This window comes from Neovison vison, chromosome 6 (assembly GCF_020171115.1).
Source record: "Neovison vison isolate M4711 chromosome 6, ASM_NN_V1, whole genome shotgun sequence".
In the NCBI taxonomy this organism is placed as follows: domain Eukaryota; kingdom Metazoa; phylum Chordata; class Mammalia; order Carnivora; family Mustelidae; genus Neogale; species Neogale vison.
The window spans coordinates 122,860,415-122,882,138 of record NC_058096.1 but is presented as its reverse complement, the minus strand read 5'-3'; the positions used below and the strand labels follow the sequence as shown (position 1 = coordinate 122,882,138).

The 21,724-nt window shown below is 38.3% G+C and overlaps 1 protein-coding gene across 3 annotated transcripts in view; it reads right to left on the bottom strand.

Moving 5' to 3' along the window:
- GOLGB1 (golgin B1) overlaps nucleotides 1-21,724 on the bottom strand; it is a 124,527-nt gene that overhangs the window by 42,434 nt on the left and 60,369 nt on the right. For all 3 annotated transcript variants that reach the window (XM_044252244.1, XM_044252245.1, XM_044252246.1), the window contains 3 exons: nucleotides 18,550-18,952; nucleotides 11,014-11,123; nucleotides 1,380-1,494 (listed from right to left, as the gene is read on the bottom strand). In XM_044252244.1, coding sequence (XP_044108179.1) covers nucleotides 1,380-1,494; nucleotides 11,014-11,123; nucleotides 18,550-18,952 — 628 coding nt within the window. The remainder of the gene's footprint in view (nucleotides 1-1,379; nucleotides 1,495-11,013; nucleotides 11,124-18,549; nucleotides 18,953-21,724) is intronic.

Sequence of the window (21,724 nt, the reverse complement as noted above, 5' to 3'; positions counted from 1 at the left end):
TCAGACAGCTCACAAGATTATTTGAAGAGGTACAGTCATAGAAATGGAAGTTTCCATAGAAATAGAAGTACAAAAGGTGAGTTGAATAGAATATGACATATAAAGCAAAAGTAACCTGAGACCAAACACAAAAACTAGTATGAAAAATCTTAACGCCATTGATCCCTGCAGGAAAAAGCAAACTATAATGAGCTACATGACTGACAGGCATTGTCTGCAAAATTGCAAAGTAAACATCATGGATAAGGTCTCAAAGAAATACTTTAAGTGCTGTTGAATAATAAGCTGAATTTGTGGTGGTGTTTATTTATCAGCAATGGTGGGAATGGTCTAATAAAAATATATAATCCATAGTATTTAGAGTTAAATAGAACTGAAAGATAGTTAAGGTGAAATATTGTCTTTAGAGTTTAAGAAATGGTACAAATTCATTTTCACTCATAGAAGATAAAGCACAATAGTCCAGTTTATCAAGGATAAAATAGATTATTAATGCACTATTAACTACTGTTACTAAATGCACTGAGGTTCTTGTGAGGTAAATGATAAATCGAAGGAAGTATTTATTTTTACCAACTATTCACACACAGTCTACCAGAATAAAATGCTAACTTTACTTCAATCCAACAGAACTTTATTTGGCAGCCACTATTTGCCAGGAACTATACTAGTTCTTCGTAAAAAGTAAAGCAGAGATGAAAAAGAAAAAGGGTTCTGACACTTGAAAGGCTTGTACTTTATCTCTGAAGAGCTTATAGAATAAAATATAAACATTAACAGATGATTTTAATACAATGTTAAAGGAATGCAAGAATATTATAGAGGTACAAAAATTTAACCCAACTGACAGGGATCAGGGTCAAATTCCTGAAAAAGATAATATCCTAGTTAAGGCCTGAAAAATGAGTGAGAATTAGCCTGGCTAAAAGCATAGGGTTCTAAGCGTATGAGCATGAGCAAAACCCAAAATGTTTTCTACTTTTGGACTTTTATTTATACCGATCTCTGTTACCTCATCAACAAAATTTATTACTAGGAACGTCCTTTCTTTTTTCATTTTGCCTATTTAAAAATTTGTCATCTTATTAAGGTCCTATTCAAGCCATGCTCTTGAAAAGACTCCTTGACTACTCCAAAATAAATATAATACAGATATCCTACAGCATTTATAGCCCATAATGCAAAATGCTACACTTACATAAATACTGGTATGGTGCTTTAATTGTTTAGTGTCTATTAATCCTATCTTCAATAACTACCAGCTGTGCTAAAATCTTTATTGACATAGAATCAGAAAATCTACATGTTATATACGTGATAAAAGTAGAGGCACATGTGGGTTAAAAACACAGAGAATTATTGTTTTCATTTATACATACCATTCTCAGCTTTCAGCTCTTCCACTTCTATAGAACTAAAGAGCAAAGCTCTCTTTTCATTCTCTAATTCTACCACTTGCTTCGGCAAAAAGCCAATATTCTCCTCAGTGACTGCCTAAATTATAGAAAGACAACAAATTAATGATTCTCAGTGAAAAGCTTCACAGTAATGCTGAGAGAGTCTCTGGCATTTTTGTCTTCTCTAAGTTCTCTACCATGAAAATATATTAAAAATTGCATCTACTTTTCTGCATCTTTGAAGTAATGCTTTTTATCAGAAGACAGAAAATCTTTCATACACACTTCTAGTTCAGTGGCTTTCAAATTTAAAAATGGACCCTGGATTACAAAGAAATCTCAAGTCTGTTGCATAAGAAAAAAGATTTTCAGGTCCATTAAGTAATATTATGAAGTTTAATTAATGGCACTTAATAATAAGGTCACTCTAGTATAGGAGACTAAACATGAAGAGAGACTCCCAAAGAAAAACATGAACAAAAGTTAACATGTAAACTTTAAGAAAAGAAGAAGAGCTGTAACCATTTTTGTTTTTTCCAAGAATAATAAAAATTATCTTGTGCTTCATTTATGCATACATATTAGTTTGGTTTTCCTACAACACATCCTTAGTTGTAGGTCATTTTGTATGTTTTCTTCTCCCAAGAGGATTATTCTATGCAATTCTTCATAAAAGTGTAGAATTTTTGAGCCTTGAGGGTCTTTATAGCTCACTCAGTCCTAAGTCTTCATTTGATGGTTAAAGAAATGACAAGAGATGAGTTTAAGGAATTATGACTTTTATCCTGAAGGAAGTTCTCAGTCTGCAGTACACAGAGCAAGTAAACACTGATAGAAAATCCACAGAATGAGAACTTGGAAAATGAGGAGACAGACTTTGGGAGAACCACAGCTGCCAGACTATGAGAAGCAAAATTAAAGCAAGGAGAAAAAAACTCTAGCAGAGGGAGCCCTAAATTCTATGTGTAAACTTAGCCCAATCTCTGGCTGAAGAATGAACTATACATTTGCAGGGCTGACTCAAAACAGAAGAGTTAAGGCAAAAATAATTGAGTTTTGAATGCTACCCATGACAGGCCAGAGTTTGTGGTTTGAATCCAACTACTAGCTTCCAAAAAGTAATCAGGACTCTTCAGAGTTTTAGAAAGAAGAGAATCTTATGAACAAAACATTCACAATATTCAGGTTATGATACAAAATCACTCATCACACCAAGAAACAAGGAAATATCACCTATTTTCAAGAAAAAACATAATCAACAAACACCAAGCACAAAATGATGCAGACTTTAGAACAAGAAAAAAAGAATTTTAAAGAAGCTATTATAAGTATGCTCAGGACATAAAGGAAAATATACTCATAATGAATGAAAAGATAGGAAATCTTAGTAGTATAAAGAAACTACAAAAGAACAGCTACCCAGAAATTCTAGAACTAAAAAACAGAACACCTGAAATGAAATACTCAGTCAGTAGGCTTAATAGTAGAATCTAATGAAAGAAGAAAGTCTTAGTGAACTTTAAGACAGATCAACAGAAATTATCCAATCTGAAGTTTGAAAAAAAAAAAAAGTGAACAGAGCCTCAGGAACTTGTGAAAAAAATAAAAGGTTCAATATACTTGTAATTGGAGTACCATAGGAGAGCAAGGACATAATGGAGAGAAAAATATTACTTGAAGAAATAATGGCAAAAATTTTCCCCCATATAAGTTTATACATATAAGAAATCCAACAAAAGCTTGGTGAGAAAATTACAAAGAAAACCCCAACTAAGTATGTCACAGACAAAGATAAGGAGAAAAGTCTTAAAATCACGCAAGAAAAAAAATACTTTATAGGGAGGGGAACAATAATTTGAATAATTGGACCAACTGCTGGGAGAAAAATGTAGGCCAGGAAAGAGTAAAACAGAATCTTTAAAGTCCTGAATTCTGGGGGCGCCTGGGTGGCTCAGTGGGTAAAAGCCTCTGCCTTCGGCTCAGGTCATGATCTCAGGTCCTGGGATCGAGCCCCGCATCAGGCTCTCTGCTCCACAGGGATCCTGCTTCCTCCCCTCTCTCTCTGCCTCCCTCTCTGCCTACTTGTGATTTCTCTCTCTCTGTCAAATAAATAAAATCTTAAAAAAAAAAAAAGTCCTGAATTCTGTCCATCCAGAATTATATATCTAGTATAAAATATCATTCAGGAATAAAACCAAAATAAAGACATTTTTAGATAAGAGAAAATGAAGAATTTTTTCACCAATAGACTTTCATTACAAAGATACCACAGGGCATTTTAGAGGCCAAAGGAAAACATTATCAGATAGAAATGTGATTATCAGATAGGAAAGTACATCACAAATAGTAAACATATTGGCAAATATAAAGGTTAACATTTTCCTCTTCAGTTCTTTCAAATACATATGACTGTTTAAAATATAAATGTTAAAATTGTGTTCTGGGACCTCTTTCATTAATATAACATATATAGAACCTACAGCATAAAGAACAGGAAAATGATTTATGATGACAAGGTCTCTACATTTTAGGTGAAATTGTCAAGTAATTACTCTAAGAAGACAGAATAGTTAAAAATGTATATCATACTTCCTAGAACAACCACTTAACAACATTTTTGTAAAAAGATATAAAAATCCAATAGAAGACTTTTGTTTCTGCCAAACAGAATAAAATGGAACAGATTTATCCTCCTACCTGAAACAACCACACACAAAAAAGATAAAATAATGAAACAATAATTTTCAAAATACTAGGGATCAGGCAACTAAGGAGAGTGATCCCTAAGAGGTGGGAAAGAATGAGGTGAGCCTACACCTGACCAAGCTTAATGCATTAGGCCAATTTCCAGGCTGTGACCCAAGAAGTGAGAACTTAGGCAGAGCCTAGCTGAATCCTTGAGTTGAGGAGGGAAATCAAGGTAAGTGAAGTTCAGAAAAGAGCACCAGACAGGAGAGAGCTGCATACAGAAAAAACCCTGGAGGTCTGCAGACGATCCCCAACAAGTATCTGGTAGGGTACAGAGCAGGACATGGATGTGAGGAAATCATACAAGGCTATCAGAACTATACAAAACCGTCTGAAGAGATTAGAAAACAACACTTGGTGCTTGCACAGGACCTGGAGGAGTGCTTATTCCCACAGCCAAATGTAGAAAACAGACTTCGCAAGGTATCAAGTAGTACACTCAGTGAGGTGCCTTATCAAGGAATGACTGACTGAGTACTGATAGAGACCTGCCTAATAAATCAAAGAAGCAAGACCCAAAAGGATCAATTTTTTTTCAAGTAACTTAACCGCATCCCATTAATATTTATGTGAATACAAATATACACAGTACCCACAGCGTATGGCAACCAATCGAAGAGCATTAGGTATGCACAGAGCGAAATATAAGCAACAATGAAGGAATAATCAACTGAAACTGACCCAGGACTGACACAGATGTTAGAATTAAAAGATAAGGACTTTACAGACAAGGAAAGATAAATACTGTATGATTTCACTTTTATGTGGAATCTAAAACACAAAATAAACAAAAAGCAGAAACAGACCCATAAATACGGTGAAAAAAAAAAAAAAGATGGTTGCCAGGGGTGGGGGGAGGGGCAAAATGGGTGAAGGGGAGTGGAAGGTACTGGCTTCCAGTTATGGAATGAGTAAGTTACATAGACGAAAGCAGCAGCTTGGGGAATATAGTAAGGTATTATAATAGCATGTATGGTGAGCTTCGCAAAATGTAAAGAATTGTTGAATCACCATGTTGTACACTTGAAACTAATGTTAACACTGTGTGTCAACTATATTTCAATGAAATATAACTGGGTGGCTCAGTTAGTTAAGCATCTTACTCTTGATCAGCTCTGGTCTTGATGTGAGGGTTGCAACTTCAAGCCTGACATGCCCAGCATGGAGCCTACTTAAAATAAATAAATTAATTAATTAATTTAAAAAGTTTTAACTGCATTCTGTATATGCAAAAAGATCAAATAAAACCACAGAATATATATTTTTAAAGCCCAAGGACACTTCTAGAGAAGAAAATCTCAGTGTTTCAGTTAAATAAAACATGAGATGGGATTAATAACAAATTGGATATTAAGGGAGAAAAGATAAGTGAACCTGAAGACATGAAATAGGAACTAAAATGAAAGAAAAAAAGAATCCAAAACCATTAAAACAGCATCAGTGGGTTCTGGAAAAACTTCAAGTAATCTAATATATGTCTGAATGAAATCCCCAAAGGAGGGGAGAGAATCAGAAGAACTTATTTAACTGGTTTATGGCAGAAAATTTTCCAAACTGATAAAAACTATGAACACAAAGATTTAAAAGGCTCCATGAACTCCAAGCACAAAAAATATGAAGAAAACTACACTAAGGTACAGCCTAAACCAGTTACAAAATCCTAAAAGCCAGGAAAAAAAAAAAAAAAAAGAAGACAAGGATGATAGCAGATTTCTTGTCAAAAGAAAAATGCAAGAAAAAAGACAGTAGGGTAGCAGGCTTGAAGCACTGAAAAAATAAAAAAAAAAGATCAATGTAGAACTCTGTAGTCATCAAAAATATCTTTAACAATGGAGAGAATGGAGAGATAAAGATGTCTTCAGACATATAAGAGCTTTAAGAACTCATCACCAGCAGACCTGCACCATCATGCACATGTACACACAGGCACGAACACATATGCAAGTTAAAGGACATCCTTCAGGCAGAAAGAAAACAATATCAGATGGAAATATGAAACTGTACCAGGGTTCAGCAACTTTTGAGGCCTTCTACATGTTTTTACAAGTAAAGTTTTATTGGAAGGCAGTCACAACAATTTGTTTACCTTTATGTTTGTTCTTGCTCTATAATGGCAGAGTTGAATAGCTCAAAAAAGACTATATTGGCCCCCAAAGCCCAAATATTTTCTATTCAACCTTTTGCAGAAATAGACTGCCAATCCCTGATCTACCCTAAAGAATAAAAAGTACCAGAAATGGTGACTGTATTGACAGTTAAATATTTTACTGTCTTTAAAAAATAATCGAATAAATAACCACTTAAGTAACCATTTATTTGTACATGTTATACTTTTGTATTTTTTGTTTATAATATATATATATGTGAGTAAACAATAATAACATAAATACCAGAAGTGAAGAAATGCAAGGATGTGAGTATAAAGTTCTTATTCATACATGAAGCAGCATAGTATTATTTGAAGGTAAACTATGATACAGACTACAATCCATAATGTGACCACTAGAATAACAAAACAAAGAATTTAGCTAATAACCTGCAAGAAGAGAAAAAAAATCATAACAAACACCCTATTTTTTTAAAAAAAGATAAAACAGTTGGTAAGAAAGAAAACAAAAAGAAAGTGAGAGACTTTTTAAAATTAAATCAATAACGTTCATGTAAATGGTCTGAACACTCCAACTTACAGGGCAGAAACTGACACACTTGGTAAAAAGCAGAATAAAATTCTGTGCTGCACAGAAGCAATGCATTTTAATACAAAAACACAAACAGATTAAAAATAACAGAATGAAAAAAAGATGTATCTTTGACACCAGTAAAAAGAAAAGTCTGGTGCCTGGTTAGATCAGTCAGCTTCTCCCTTTGCCCCTTGCCCTGCCTGTGCTCTCGCTCTCTCACTCTCAAATAAAGAAAATCTTGGGAAAAAAAAAAGTTCAGTAGCTATATTAATATCAAACAAAAGGACATTTCAAAGCAAAGAGTGTCACAAATGTCACCAGGGATATAAAGAGGGTCATTTCATAATGACAAACGGGTCACTTAATTAAGACCTAAAATTCCTAAATGTTTAAGCCATAGTAACAGCTTGAAAATATATGATGTAAAACCTGACAGAACAGGAGAAATAGATAAGTCCACAACTACTGATATTTTAATATTGAGAGAACGAGCAGAAAAATAAGGATGTAGTATACCTGAATAACATTATCAACCAACCTTACACGATTGACATTTATAGAACCCTCCAGCCAGTAACAGCAAAGTATTCATTATTTTCAAGTACACAAGGAACATTTGCCAAAAAAGACAACATTCTGGGCCATAAAAGTCTCAATCAATTCTAAAAGGTTCAAGTCATGTGAAGTATGTTCTGACCACAAAAGAATTAAAATAAAAATTAGTAATAGAAAGAGTTCTGGGCACATCACCCTCAAATATCTGGAAACTAAATAACCCAAGGCAAAGAAGAAATCAAATAGGAAATCAGTATTCTGAACTAAGTGAAAATGAAAACACAACAGAATTTGTGGGATATGCCAAAGAAGATCATAGGGAGAAATTTATAGTACAAAACACCTATGTCAGAAATACGAAAGTTCTCAAACCAGGGGCCTCAGCCTCGACCTTAAGAAGCTAAGGAAAAAAAAAAAAAAAGAAGAAGCTAAGAAAAGGGGAAATCAAATCCAAAGTAAAAAAAAAAAAAAAAAGAAGAAGAAAGGAAACAATAAAGATTAAAGTAGATATCAATAAAATAGAAAACAGAAAACAACAGAGAATCAATGAAACCAAAGCTGGTTTTCTGAGATCGGTAAAGTCAGTAAACCTTTGGGCAGTCTAACCTGTGTAAGAAAAAAACGCAAATTACAAATATCAGGAGTAAAAGAGCTGACATCACCATAGTTCTACAGATATTAAAAGGGATAATAAGGGACTATTGTGGACAGCTTTATTCCTATAAATATGACACTTTAGATAAATGGACAAATTCCCTAAAAGATATAAACACCAAGCTCAGTAAAAAACAACAAAACAAAACAAAACAAAACAACAGATAACCTGAATAACCATATAGCTACAAATGGAATTAGTAAAGAAAAATGTACCCACAAAGATAACTCTAGGACTAGATGGTTTTATTGGTGAATTTCCACAAAGCATTTAAGGAGAAAATAGTACCCAGTCTACACAAAATATTCCCCAAAAAACTGAAGAGAAAGAATACTTCCCAATTCATTCTAAAGACTAGCATTACTCATACGGCAAAACCAGATAAAGAAATTGCAAAAATCTACAACAAACATTCCTCATGCACACAGATGCAAAACTTTAAAACAGAATTTTAACAAATGTAATTCAACAAAATAGAAGGATAATATGTCATTACCAAGTGAGGCTTATCCCTGGAACTCTCATACACTAGTGGTGGGAATGGAAAATGGTACAACCACTTTGCAAACAGTCTGGTAGGATCTTAAAACCTCCCAAAAACCTGTATGATTCAAGCATAGCACTAGCAGATATTTACTGAGAGCAAAGAGAGCATAGGTCCAAACAAATATTTGTAAAAGAATATTCACAGAAGCTTTATTTATGATCGCCAAAAACTGTCAACAATCCAAATAAACTTTGATCCTTACCTTACACCACACACAAAAATTTATGTTAGGTTCAGAGACTTAACTGGGAAAATTAAAAACCATAAAGCTTGTGGAAGGACACAAGAGAAAATTCTTCATGACATGGCATTAAGCAAAGGTTTCATAGTTAGGACACAGAAAAATCGCATCCATAAAAAACTGATAAATAATAGACTTCATCAAAATTACAAAATATCTGCTAATTAAAAGACATCATGAAGAATGTGAGTAGGAGGCAAGCTACAGTGTGGAAGAAAACAGTCACCAAACAGATCTGAAAACAAACTGGCTTTTAGGATATATAAAGAATCCCTACTACTTGATCCTTAAAAGACAAAGAACTTGATTTTTTAAGCAGAGGAATGACTTGAAAAGACACTTCATCAAAAGAAGACATACAAATGGCTAAGAATCTCAAGAAAAAATGTTCAACATCATTTGTCATCAGAGAAATGAAAATTAAAACTATGAGATTCCACCATGTACCCATTAGAATGGCTAAAGTTTTTTAAACTAACAATATCAAATCTTGGAGAAGATGTCGAACAACTAGAATTCTCAGGTATCTTAGGTGGAAATATAAAATAATACAACTTTGGGAAATGATCTGCCAGTTTCTTATAAAACTAAATACATACTCTCTGGGCCAGCAATCCTTCAACTAGTATTTACTGAAAACATGTCCACACAAATACTTGTATAAGAATGCTTATAGCAGCTTAATTCATAATGGCCAAAACATGAAAAAGCCCAGGTATTCATCAACAAGAAATTACAGCACAATCATGCAAAGGAAAATACAGCACATTCACAAAATGGAGTACTTCTCAGCAATATAAAACAGTACATTATGATAAATGCAACAATTTGGATGAAACTCAAAACATGCTCAGTGTTAGAAGCTTTACACAAAAAAGAGCATATATATTGTGTGATTACATTTACATGATGTTGTAAAAAGGCAAAATTAATCCATGGTGAAAAAACAGAACATTGGTCAGCTCTAGAAGGTTAGGATGTGATTGGCTGTGAAAGCGCATGAGGATACTTTGTAGGGCGATAGTGATGTATCTTGACGGGGATTTGGATAACACAGGTATATGCATTTGACAAAACTCAGTGAAAGGTATACTTAATATTTGTACATTTCATGTTTTATAAAATTTACTTCAAAGAAAAAGAACTATTAATAAATATTAAAATTTAGTCAATGATATGCATGCTGAAAAAGGTACCCATGTCTACAACTTGTTGTGAAACACAAAAAAAATAAGATGAATTGATGGACGGATAAATGGATAGATATTGAATAAAGCAAATATAGTAAAATGTTGACAGAATATCTAGATAGTGGGTATACAGATGTTCAGTATCAAATTCTTTCAACTTTTTTTGCAATTACTGAAAACTGTTCTTAAACATTGGAGGAAAAAGTTGTGATTTTGAGAATAGAAGAGATTGGAAAGTCTAGATGCTAGAAACCAGAGAGCAAAAATTTTTTATCAATGCACAGTACTGCCCAGGGACCATGGAACTCTGCAGGTCATAATGTATGTCAGTTTTGTCCATCTTATAAGGGATATGAATAAATCCAGCTATCCTAGCTTGACACTAGCCAATTAAGATCATCAAACAAATCTCTTTGTTCTGATAATCATGCTGAATAAGCAGCCTTCTGGTGATTATAATCTAGCTTCCCATGGAGATTTTTAGAGAAGGAAAAGAGAATATACTGGCCAAACAACAGCTAATTGGCAATTAAAGCTTTTACTGTTAAATAATTAATGGGAGGATTATGATTTCTATAATAGATTTTCAAGTCTGGTTAGACTGAGCTATGTGCATTAAAGTGGATCAAATCTTGGTCTACCAAAAACAAAACTGACTTCTCAGCTGAGAAAACTGATTACAAGATCAAAGACAATGATTTGTTTTCAATACAGAATTTTAAGACCTTAGAATCAGAAAGGCTCCTGAGATCATGGTGCTTGTTATCTATTATTTTTTCTCATTAATCATTGTTGAGACACAAATTAATGTTTTTCATGACTGCTTTCAAATGGAATCAACTCCAAAAAAGCATCTTATCAGGCATAAAAGACATAACATTTTCTGGATTAAAGCAAGCTTATATAACTTTCTGGAATATATTCTCGTTAAAGCACCCAAGTATGATACAGCAGAGATTAACAGACCATACTCATTATTATAAGTATACATTTAATTACCTGTGTATCCTCAGTATCTGGGAGAGAAGTCTGAGATGCTGTTTCATGTTTTTGCAACGTTGGTCTGCTTAGAAATTGGCTAATTTCTTTGGATTTTTGCTGGAGTTGATCTAAGGAAAAGAAAGTTAAATAGAAATGATCTCTGCTGCAAGTCTGAAACTTGGTAAGCTATTACCTTATAGAGATACCACCACATGCTATTCACTCTTAATTAAAACTATGATACCAATGACAACATGTTTTTAACAACAGTTTTTAATGGTTTAAATGCTCTGAAGGACCAAAGGCCATCTCAGTAAACCTCTTCCTTAAAAGGTCAAATAAATGGTCTTAGAATTTTTCACAAAGTCATTTTTCCTTTCCCCCTTGAAAATGCCTTTAGTATTTTTAAATTTTATTTTCTTCACTCTTCAATGAAGCATTATGAATCCCACTAAGATAATATAGCACAACTCTAAACATGTACATAGTCCAGTTAAGAGGACAATGTGCTCATATAATACACTGTTTCCACATAATGTCCCCCAAGGCTTTCTGGTTAATGTTTAGTTCCTCAACAGAGATCTTCAACTTGAGCCTTACTGAAATCTTTCCTTTAAACATTCTATCAGAATTAAATTAAATTAGAGGCATGTATTACTTTATTTTTTTAAATTTATTTATGTATTTGAGAGAGAGACAGACCAAGAGAGAAAGCATGTGCACTCTGGTGGGGGAGGCACAGAGGGAGAAGAGAGAGAAAATCCCAAGCAGATGCCATGATGCCATACTGAGCATGGAGCCCAGTGTGGGACTCAATCCCGCAACCCATGAGATCAGAGCCTGAGTTGAAACCAAGAGTCAGATGCTTAACCAACTGAGCCACCCAGATGCACCTGTATTACTTTTCATTAAACCTTCTTAAAGGATAAAAGTTTTCCTTAAAAAGAGTTTATCACTTATAAGTATTTAGATCCATCTTTAGAAGTAAGGATGACTGGGGGGGACAAGATGGCGGGGTACTAGGAAGAGGCGTCTTTTCAGCTGGTACCCCAAAGTGAGCTGATTACCTACCAAAGAACTCTGATCACCCATGAAATCAGCCTGAGATCAGAATTATACACGTCTGGATCTCTACAGGGGCAGAAGACGCCAGTGAGCAGGTAAAGCGGAATGGGAACAGCGGACTGAGATCGGAAGATAAACAAAAGGGGGAGGGAGCCACCAGAGGCGACCGGTGGGAAAGTAATACCCCGATACGAGCGAGAGTGCCCTGCGTCTGGGGACCAGCATTAACTCGGAGACTGGTTGAAAGCACTCCAAAAGAGCAAAGGATCGCGGGGGCAAACTGTGGGAATCGGGGCGGCTAGGGACAGGGGCTTGAGTCCCCGGTCCCAGACGGCCTCCCCGGCGCGGAGGCAGAGAGAGTGCGGCGGAGAAACCGGCTCCTGGTCCCTAAGCCGCCAGCGTGCCCCAGAGCGCGGGGTTCCGGCTCCTGTGAGGGGATGGGAGCCGGTCTGCAGAACGCGCGCTAGCCCTACCACAAAGCTTGAGATGCGCGTGCACGTCGCTCCAGCTCTCCTGGGTTTCTAAGGCCCTGGGGCGCTTCTTGACCCGGGCCATTGTTTCAAAGTCTAAGCCTCGCGCCCGCGAAACTCTTCCCCGGACAGAGGCGCGCAAAAGCCCAGCCTGCGGCTTACGGACCAGCGCCCCGTTCTCAGTGCCCCAGACGCGCGCCCGACCCACAGCCGCCTCTGAAAAGAGGTGCGCGCAAGCCGGGCACTCCCAGCCCCGGCCAGCGGCAAAATCTCAGTGTGCGATCGCTGCTTGGAACCTCTCTGGCGGTCAGGAGCTCCCAGACAGCCGCCACTGCCTTGGCTTTGGGGACGAGCAAAAGATCCTGCGCCCCCAGGGTCTTTAACTTGGAACCTGCACTGCCAGCATCCAAGGGGGAATTTATTCAGCTTCTGCACCCAGACTGAGGCTTCTGAGACGGAGATCAGGAAGTGTTCCAGGGTGCACCTTGACTGCACCAGAGTTGATACATCCAGCTACATCTGTTCAGTCTTCTCCCACCAAAATGACTAGGAGGAGGAATGCCCAACAGAAGAAAAATACAGAGGATGGACCTTCCGCAACAGAGCTAACGGCTATCAACATAGACAATATGTCGGAAAGAGAATTCAGGCTAACAATTATCCAGGCAATAGCTAGGTTGGAGAAAGCCATGGATGACCAAACAGAATTGATTAGAGCCGAACTGAAAGCGACCAGACAGGATGTTCACAATGTTAGGGCGGAGCTTAAAGCTACCAGGGAGGAGGTCCACAATGCTCTCAATGAGTTCCAATCCAATCTAAACTCTCTCAAAGCTAGGGTAACTGAGACAGAAGATAGAATTAGTGATCTGGAAGACAAACAGATAGAGAGAAAGGATCAGGAGGAAGCCTGGAACAAACAGCTTAGATCCCACGAAAGCAGAATTAGGGAAATAAGTGATGCCATGAAGCGTTCCAACGTCAGAATTATTGGAATTCCTGAAGGGGAGGAGAAAGAAAGAAGTCTAGAAGATGTCGTGGAACAAGTCCTTCATGAAAACTTTCCGAATCTCGCGAATGAAACCAGCGTTCATGTACTAGAGGCTGAACGGTCTCCACCCAAGATTATACACTCCAAAAAAACATCACGACACCTGATAGTCAAATTGAGAAATTATAATTGTAGGTATAATCTCTTGAAAGCCGCCAGGGCAAAGAGGCTCCTTACTTACAGAGGGAAGCCCATCAGAATAACGTCAGACCTGTCCACAGAGACCTGGCAAGCCAGAAGAGGCTGGCAAGATATATTCAGGGCACTAAATGAGAAGAACATGCAGCCAAGAATACTTTATCCAGCAAGACTGACATTCAAAATGGATGGAGAGATAAAGAGTTTCCAAGACCGGCAAGACTTAAAAGACTATGCAACCACCAAGCCGATACTGCAGGAAATATTAAGGGGGGTTCTATAAAAGAGGAAAAATCCCAAGAATAGCATTGAACAGAAATATAGAGACAGTCTACAGAAAGAAAGACTTCAAAGGTAACTCGATGTCAATAAAAACGTATCTATCAATAATCACTCTCAATGTGAATGGCCTCAATGCACCCATAAAACGGCACAGGGTTGCAGATTGGATAAAACGACAGGACCCATCCATATGCTGTCTACAAGAGACCCATTTTGAACCTAAAGATACACGCAGACTGAAAGTGAAGGGGTGGAGAAGCATCTTTCATGCCAATGGGACTCAAAAGAAGGCTGGGGTAGCGATTCTCATATCAGATAAATTAGACTTCAAACTAAAGACTGTAGTCAGAGATACAGAAGGACACTACATAATCCTTAAAGGGACTATCCACCAAGATGATCTAACAATTGTAAATATCTATGCTCCCAATATGGGAGCAGCCAATTACTTAAGAAAACTGTTAATCAAGATAAAGAGTCATATTGATATGAATACACTAATCGTAGGTGATCTTAACACGCCTCTTTCAGAATTAGACAGATCATCGAAGCAGAAAATCAATAAAGAAACAAGAGCATTGAACGACACATTGGACCAGATGGACCTCATAGATATATACAGAACATTCCACCCTAAAACAGCAGAATACTCATTCTTCTCAAGTGCACACGGAACCTTCTCCAGAATAGACCACATACTGGGTCACAAATCAGGACTCAGCCGATACCAAAAGACTGAGATTATTCCCTGCATATTCTCAGATCACAATGCTTTGAAACTGGAGCTCAATCACAAGGAAAAGTTCCGAAGGAACTCAAACACCTGGAAGCTAAAGACCACCTTGCTTAAGAATGCTTGGATCAACCAGGAGATCAAAGAAGAACTGAAACAATTCATGGAAACCAATGAGAATGAAGACACTTCGGTCCAAAACCTATGGGATACAGCAAAGGCGGTCCTAAGGGGAAAATATATAGCCATCCAAGCCTTGCTCAAAAAAATTGAAAAATCCAGAACACACCAGCTGTCTCTACACCTTAAAGAACTGGAGGATCAACAACAAATCAAACCAACTCCACACATAAGAAGGGAAATCATCAAGATTAGAGCTGAGATCAATGAGGGAGAAACCAGAGATACAGTAGAACGTATCAATGAAACTAGAAGCTGGTTTTTTGAAAGAATCAATAAGATCGATAAGCCACTGGCTACACTAATCCAAAAGAAAAGAGAGAAATCCCAAATTCATAAAATTATGAATGAAAGGGGAGAGATCACAACTAACACCAAGGAAGTAGAAACAATCATCAGAAGTTACTACGAACAGTTATATGCCAATAAGCTTAGCAACCTTGATGAAATGGATGCATTCCTGGAAAAATATAAACTACCAAAATTGAACCAGGAAGAAATCGACAACCTGAATAGACCGATATCTAATAACGAGATTGAAGCAGTGATCAAAAATCTCCCAAAAAACAAGAGCCCAGGACCTGACGGATTCCCTGGGGAATTCTACCAAACCTTCCAAGAAGAAATAACACCTATTCTCCTGAAGCTGTTTCAAAAAATTGAAGCAGAAGGAAAACTTCCAGACTCTTTCTATGAAGCCAGCATTACCCTGATCCCCAAACCAGGCAAGGACCATACCAAAAAGGAGAATTTCAGACCAATATCACTGATGAATATGGATGCTAAGATTCTCAACAAGATCCTAGCCAACAGGATCCAACAACACATTAAAAAGATTATCCACCATGATCAGGTGGGATTCATCCCTGGGCTACAAGGATGGTTCAACATTCGTAAATCAATCAATGTGATACAACAAATTAATATGAGAAGAGAGAAGAACCACATGGTCCTCTCAATTGATGCAGAAAAAGCATTTGACAAAATCCAACATCCGTTCCTGATTAAAACGCTTCAAAGTATAGGGATAGAGGGAACATTCCTGAACCTCATCAAATCTATCTATGAAAGACCCACAGCAAATATCATCCTCAATGGGAAAAAGCTTGCAGCCTTCCCGTTGAGATCAGGAACAAGACAAGGATGCCCACTTTCACCACTCTTGTTCAACATAGTATTAGAAGTCCTAGCAACAGCAATCAGACAACAGAGAGAAATAAAAGGTATCCAAATTGGTAATGAAGAAGTCAAACTCTCTCTCTTCGCAGATGACATGATTCTTTATATGGAAAACCCAAAAGACTCCACCCCCAAACTACTAGAACTCATACAGCAATTCAGCAGCGTGGAAGGATACAAAGTCAATGTGCAGAAATCAGTGGCTTTCTTATACACTAACAAGGAAAATACAGAAAGGGAAATTAGAGAATCGATTCCATTTACTATAGCACCAAGAACCATAAGATACCTGGGAATAAACCTAACTAAAGAGGTAAAGGATCTATACTTGAGGAACTATAGAACACTCATGAAAGAAATTGAAGAAGACACAAAAAGATGGAAGACCATTCCATGCTCTTGGATCGGAAGAATAAACATCGTTAAAATGTCTATACTGCCTAGAGCAATCTATACTTTTAATGCCATTCCGATCAAAATTCCACCGGCATTCTTCAAAGAGCTGGAGCAAATAATCCAAAAATTTGTATGGAATCAGAAGAGACCCCGAATCGCTAAGGAAACGTTGAAAAACAAAAATAAAGCTGGCGGCATCACCTTACCTGATTTCAAGCTTTATTACAAAGCTGTGATCACCAAGACAGCATGGTACTGGCATAAAAACAGACACATAGACCAGTGGAACAGAGTAGAGAGCCCTGATATGGACCCTCAACTCTATGGTCAATTAATCTTCGACAAAACAGGAAAAAATATACAGTGGAAAAAAGACAGTCTCTTCAATAAATGGTGCTGGGAAAACTGGACAGCTATATGTAGAAGAATGAAACTCGACCATTCTCTTACACCGTACACAAAGATCAACTCAAAATGGATAAAAGACCTCAACGTGAGACAGGAATCTATCAGAATCTTAGAGGAGAACATAGGCAGTAATCTCTTCGATATCAGCCACAGCAACTTCTTTCAAGATACGTCTCCAAAGGCAAAGGAAACAAAAGCGAAAATAGACTTCTGGGACTTCATCAAAATCAAAAGCTTCTGCACAGCAAAGGAAACAGTCAAAAAAACAAAGAGGCAACCCACGGAATGGGAGAAGATATTTGCAAATGACAGTACAGACAAAAGGTTGATATCCAGGATCTATAATGAACTCCTCAAACTCAACCCACACGAAACAGACAAACACATCAAAAAATGGGCAGAAGATATGAACAGACACTTCTCCAATCAAGAAATACAAATGGCTATCAGACACATGAAAAAATGCTCATCATCATTAGCCCTCAGGGAGATTCAAATTAAAACCACATTGAGATATCACCTTACACCAGTTAGAATGGCCAAAATTAACAAAACAGGAAACAACATGTGTTGGAGAGGATGTGGAGAAAGGGGAACCCTCTTACACTGTTGGTGGGAATGCAAGTTGGTGCAGCCTCTTTGGAGAACAGTGTGGAGATTCCTCAAGAAATTAAAAATAGAGCTTCCCTACGACCCTGCAATTGCACTCCTGGGTATTTACCCCAAAGATACAGATGTCGTGAAAAGAAGGGCCATCTGTACCCCAATGTTTATAGCAGCAATGGCCACAGTCGCCAAACTATGGAAAGAACCAAGATGCCCTTCAACGGATGAATGGATAAGGAAGATGTGGTCCATATACACTATGGAGTATTATGCCTCCATCAGAAAGGACGAATATCCAACTTTTGTAGCAACATGGACGGGACTGGAAGAGATTATGCTGAGTGAAATCAGTCAAGCAGAGAGAGTCAATTATCATATGGTTTCACTCATTTGTGGAGCATAACCAATAGCATGGAGGACAAGGGGCGTTAGAGAGTAGTAGGGAATTTGGGTAAATTGGAAGGGGAGGTGAACCATGAGAGACTATGGACTCTGAAAAACAGTCTGAGGGGTTTGAAGTGGCGGGGGGGTGGGAGGTTGGGGTACCAGGTGGTGGGTATTATAGAGGGCACAGCTTGCATGGAGCACTGGGTGTGGTGAAAAAATAATGAATACTGTTTTTCTGAAAATAAATAAATTGGGAAAAAAAAAAAAAAAAAAAAAAAAAAAAAAAAGTAAGGATGACTCCATTCAATTCAGTCTCTTGACCTATGTACCTAGATCTACCCTGAGTTTTCCAAAAATCAATTCAAATCCTACTCATTTCAGTCACTGACCCCTTCAGATGGAAGTCACTTTTTACATAGCATTCTTTCTAATCTAGGAGACATTATAATTACCATAATGATAATTATAATATTAAGCCAGATTATACCTTCAGCCAGAAAGAGGACAAATGACAATGAGTTCAGAAAAGATGAATTCTTAATTCTTCTACTTATTCAATTGACATGAGCAAATCATGTCATTAACAGATCCCAGAAATTTGTAAATAGGAGCCACTCAGGTGCTAAACAAGAGGACTTGAAAGGCAATCAAATACTGACCTTCCAGTTGTTGAATGGTCTGGGCTGAATGAACTGCCTGTTCACTCTTATCTTGGACAAGCTTTGAATTTTCCTCCTTTAGAGCATCACAAGCAGAGTGTAGTTCTTGCTCAGTCTTTTGAAGACTCAAAATGTGAGAGATCTTCTCTTCCATTTCTGCTTTGTGCTTCTGTTCCAAAGCACTGTACCGAGACTGTAGTTCAGCCTGAGCTTGGCCTGCTTGCTCAAGCTGTTCCAGAAGATGATGCATTTCTTCCTGGAGGTTATGGAAGGATAATTTTCTCTCTGCCACCTCAAGTTGCATCTTTTCCATCAGAATCTTGGACTCTTGTCTTTCTGTTTCCACAGTGCTCCTTAAAGTATTATGCTCAGCTTCCATCTGCTGTAATTGCTGAGAGAGAATCTAAGAAAAAAAGGCAAATCCTCATGAGCCATAAATTCATTCTTTCATAAGCATAGTGAAGTGCCTCTTCTGCGTGAAGCCTGGGGCAAGACATCCAGGACCGAACCTACAATTGCATAAGACCCTGTTTTCACTTCTTCACACTTTTAACAATTTATATTCACACATACTTATTTGTGCCATTATCTCTTACTTCCTATCTCTTCCATTACAAAATAAGTTCAGTAAGGGAAGGGACTTTGTTTTATCATCATTGTTCTCCAGCATCTAGCATAGTATATGTCATACTGAGTACCTGTTGCTCAATAAATAGTGAATGAATGCAGTTCCTGCCCTCATGGAACTCAGAGTTCAGTTGGACAGTCATATTTAACCAGCTAATTATAATTCAAAAATCGTAGAGGCCTTGAGAGAGATACTTACAAGGTATTAGCAGGAGCAGAGAAGAAGGGAAGTTTGCCAAAAGTCACATAGCTATAACTATTTATATAGTAACTATCTAGTAAGAGGCACAATTTGAACCCAACTGTCTGATGACAGCTAAATAAGGGCCTTAGGATCAGGATATAGGTCTTATTAGGATGGGAGATACAGGAAAATGTTTCTATGGAAGAAATTCCTCAAAGACAGTTGAAAATCAAGGATATGACTGCCCTTCTCCAGCAGCATGCAGCACCCAGATGAACAAGCAGAGAATGGGGGCCGTAGTACCAATTCCATGTTAGTACTTGGCTTCTTGGATGTGATGAGACAAAAACACAGGGAATCCAAGGGCTGATAAAAGACTAGTCCAAATGGTCAAATATGAGGCAACAGCAGACGGGAAAAGGAGAGAGGCCAAGAAAGAGCTAACATACCAAAGGAACAAAGGGAAAGGATCAAGGGACCTTAATGAGAATGAAGGTCAAGAAGGACTGAGAAAGGGAATGACAGGATGGGATACAGCCTGGGATGGGATACTTGAGCTTAAGATTTTGGAGTATCAGTGTCTGATCACTTTAGATTTGGGGAATACTGCATGGTGAATTACTTCAGCCAACAGAGAATCAACAAAAACAAACAAGGGATAGTACATAAAGCACAAGAACCAATCAAGATAGTAAAGGAGCAAAATGACAGGAAAGAAAACTCACTAGAGGAGGACAGAATGACATTCTAGAGAAACTAGGACCCTTGACCTAAAAGCACAAAGAAAAACAGTCACAATGAAAGATGTGAAATACAAGCTTTGTCAGGGAAGGAACGATATCTATTTTTCTCATCACTGTATCACCACCACTTAAGCAGAGGATATTTGTTGAAAGGATGAATAAATGGCATCAATGCTCAGAAGACATGATTTTATACATGCTGCCTGGAAACTACAGTGGAAATGGGGGGTGGAAGGCACCTGGGGGGCTCAATCAGACTCTTGTTTTGGCTCAGTTCATGATCTCAGAGGTGTAAGATCAAGCCCCATGTCAAACTCGGCCCTGGGAGTGGAGACTACTTAAGATTCTCTCTATCTCTGGAGGGGGCAAGATGATGGAGAAGTAGGAGACCCCATTTCAACCAGTCCCCTAAAATAAGCTAATTATCTACCAGAACACTCTGGACACCCACGAAAGCAGCCCGAGATGTAGGATTATACACTTCTGGATCTCTACAGGGCAGAAGACACTAGTGGAGAGGTAAAGCAGAGTGGGAATGATTGGACTAATAATATAGGAGGATAAACAGAAGGGGAGGGAGCCACCAGAAGCAACCCATTTGAAAGTAATACCCCAATATAAAAGTGTCCTTTGATGGGGACCAGCACTGACTTAGAGTCTGGTTAAAAGCACTCAAAAAGAGTAGAAGATCTTAAGGGGCTACTGGGGTTATCGGGCAGTACAGGCACAGCCTAAGCCCACAGTCCCAGAACAGCCACCGCCAGCAACCATCCATGCCAGAGAGAGTGCAGCGGAGCCCCCGGGGTTGCAGGGATTGCACCACGCTTCAGCTGGGCACACTCCTGCCCCCACATGAGGGAGTCTGGTGACAGTGCCAGCCTGTGCTCCCTAGAATTTTTGCGCACTCTGCAACCGCGGTCTGACCCACTCCCTGCCAGTGCCCGAGAAAGCTCCAAGCAGGCGCTAGACAGCAGTCTCTAGGACCAGACAATGGTCTGGACTCTCCCAGTCAGGGCTGAAGGAACTCAGTGCAATCTCTGTGGTGGCAGCCTGAGGTCTGGACCCCAGATAGTAGTCCCAGTGAAGGCAGCCACCAGAAGTGGGCTCCCAGGACAAATATCGCTCATGGTTTTAGGGGTACAGGGGTGCAGAGTGGGCGCTTCAGGCAAACCGAGACAGTGTTTGGGGATGTGGTCTGCCTGTGGGAGGCTGCACGACTCAGCAGAGTTTGCAGAGGAGGAGTCTGTGTGTTCTGGACCACCTTCTCTCTGAGACGGAGGTCTAGGTACAGTCTGCTTTCCAACAAACCTCCAAAAAGCCTGCAAAAAGCCGCCAAAGAAAAAAAAACCCTCCAGAGAATAAAAGCCTGAAAAACTGGTTTCCACAGAGCCCAGCCCCTTGACAGGGGGCAGGAGGACTCAACCTAAGCAAGACTGACTGAAAAACAACGAAGCAGTCCCCTACCCCAGAAAGCCAGCCAAAAGAACAAGAGGACAACCACCACAGAGTCACCATAAAACTGTAAAATGCCAATATGGGGGGAAACAATATATTGAGCTCCCAGTATTGCGCCAAAAACCTGTATATTTCACAGAAACAACTTTTATTTTTAATTCGTTCT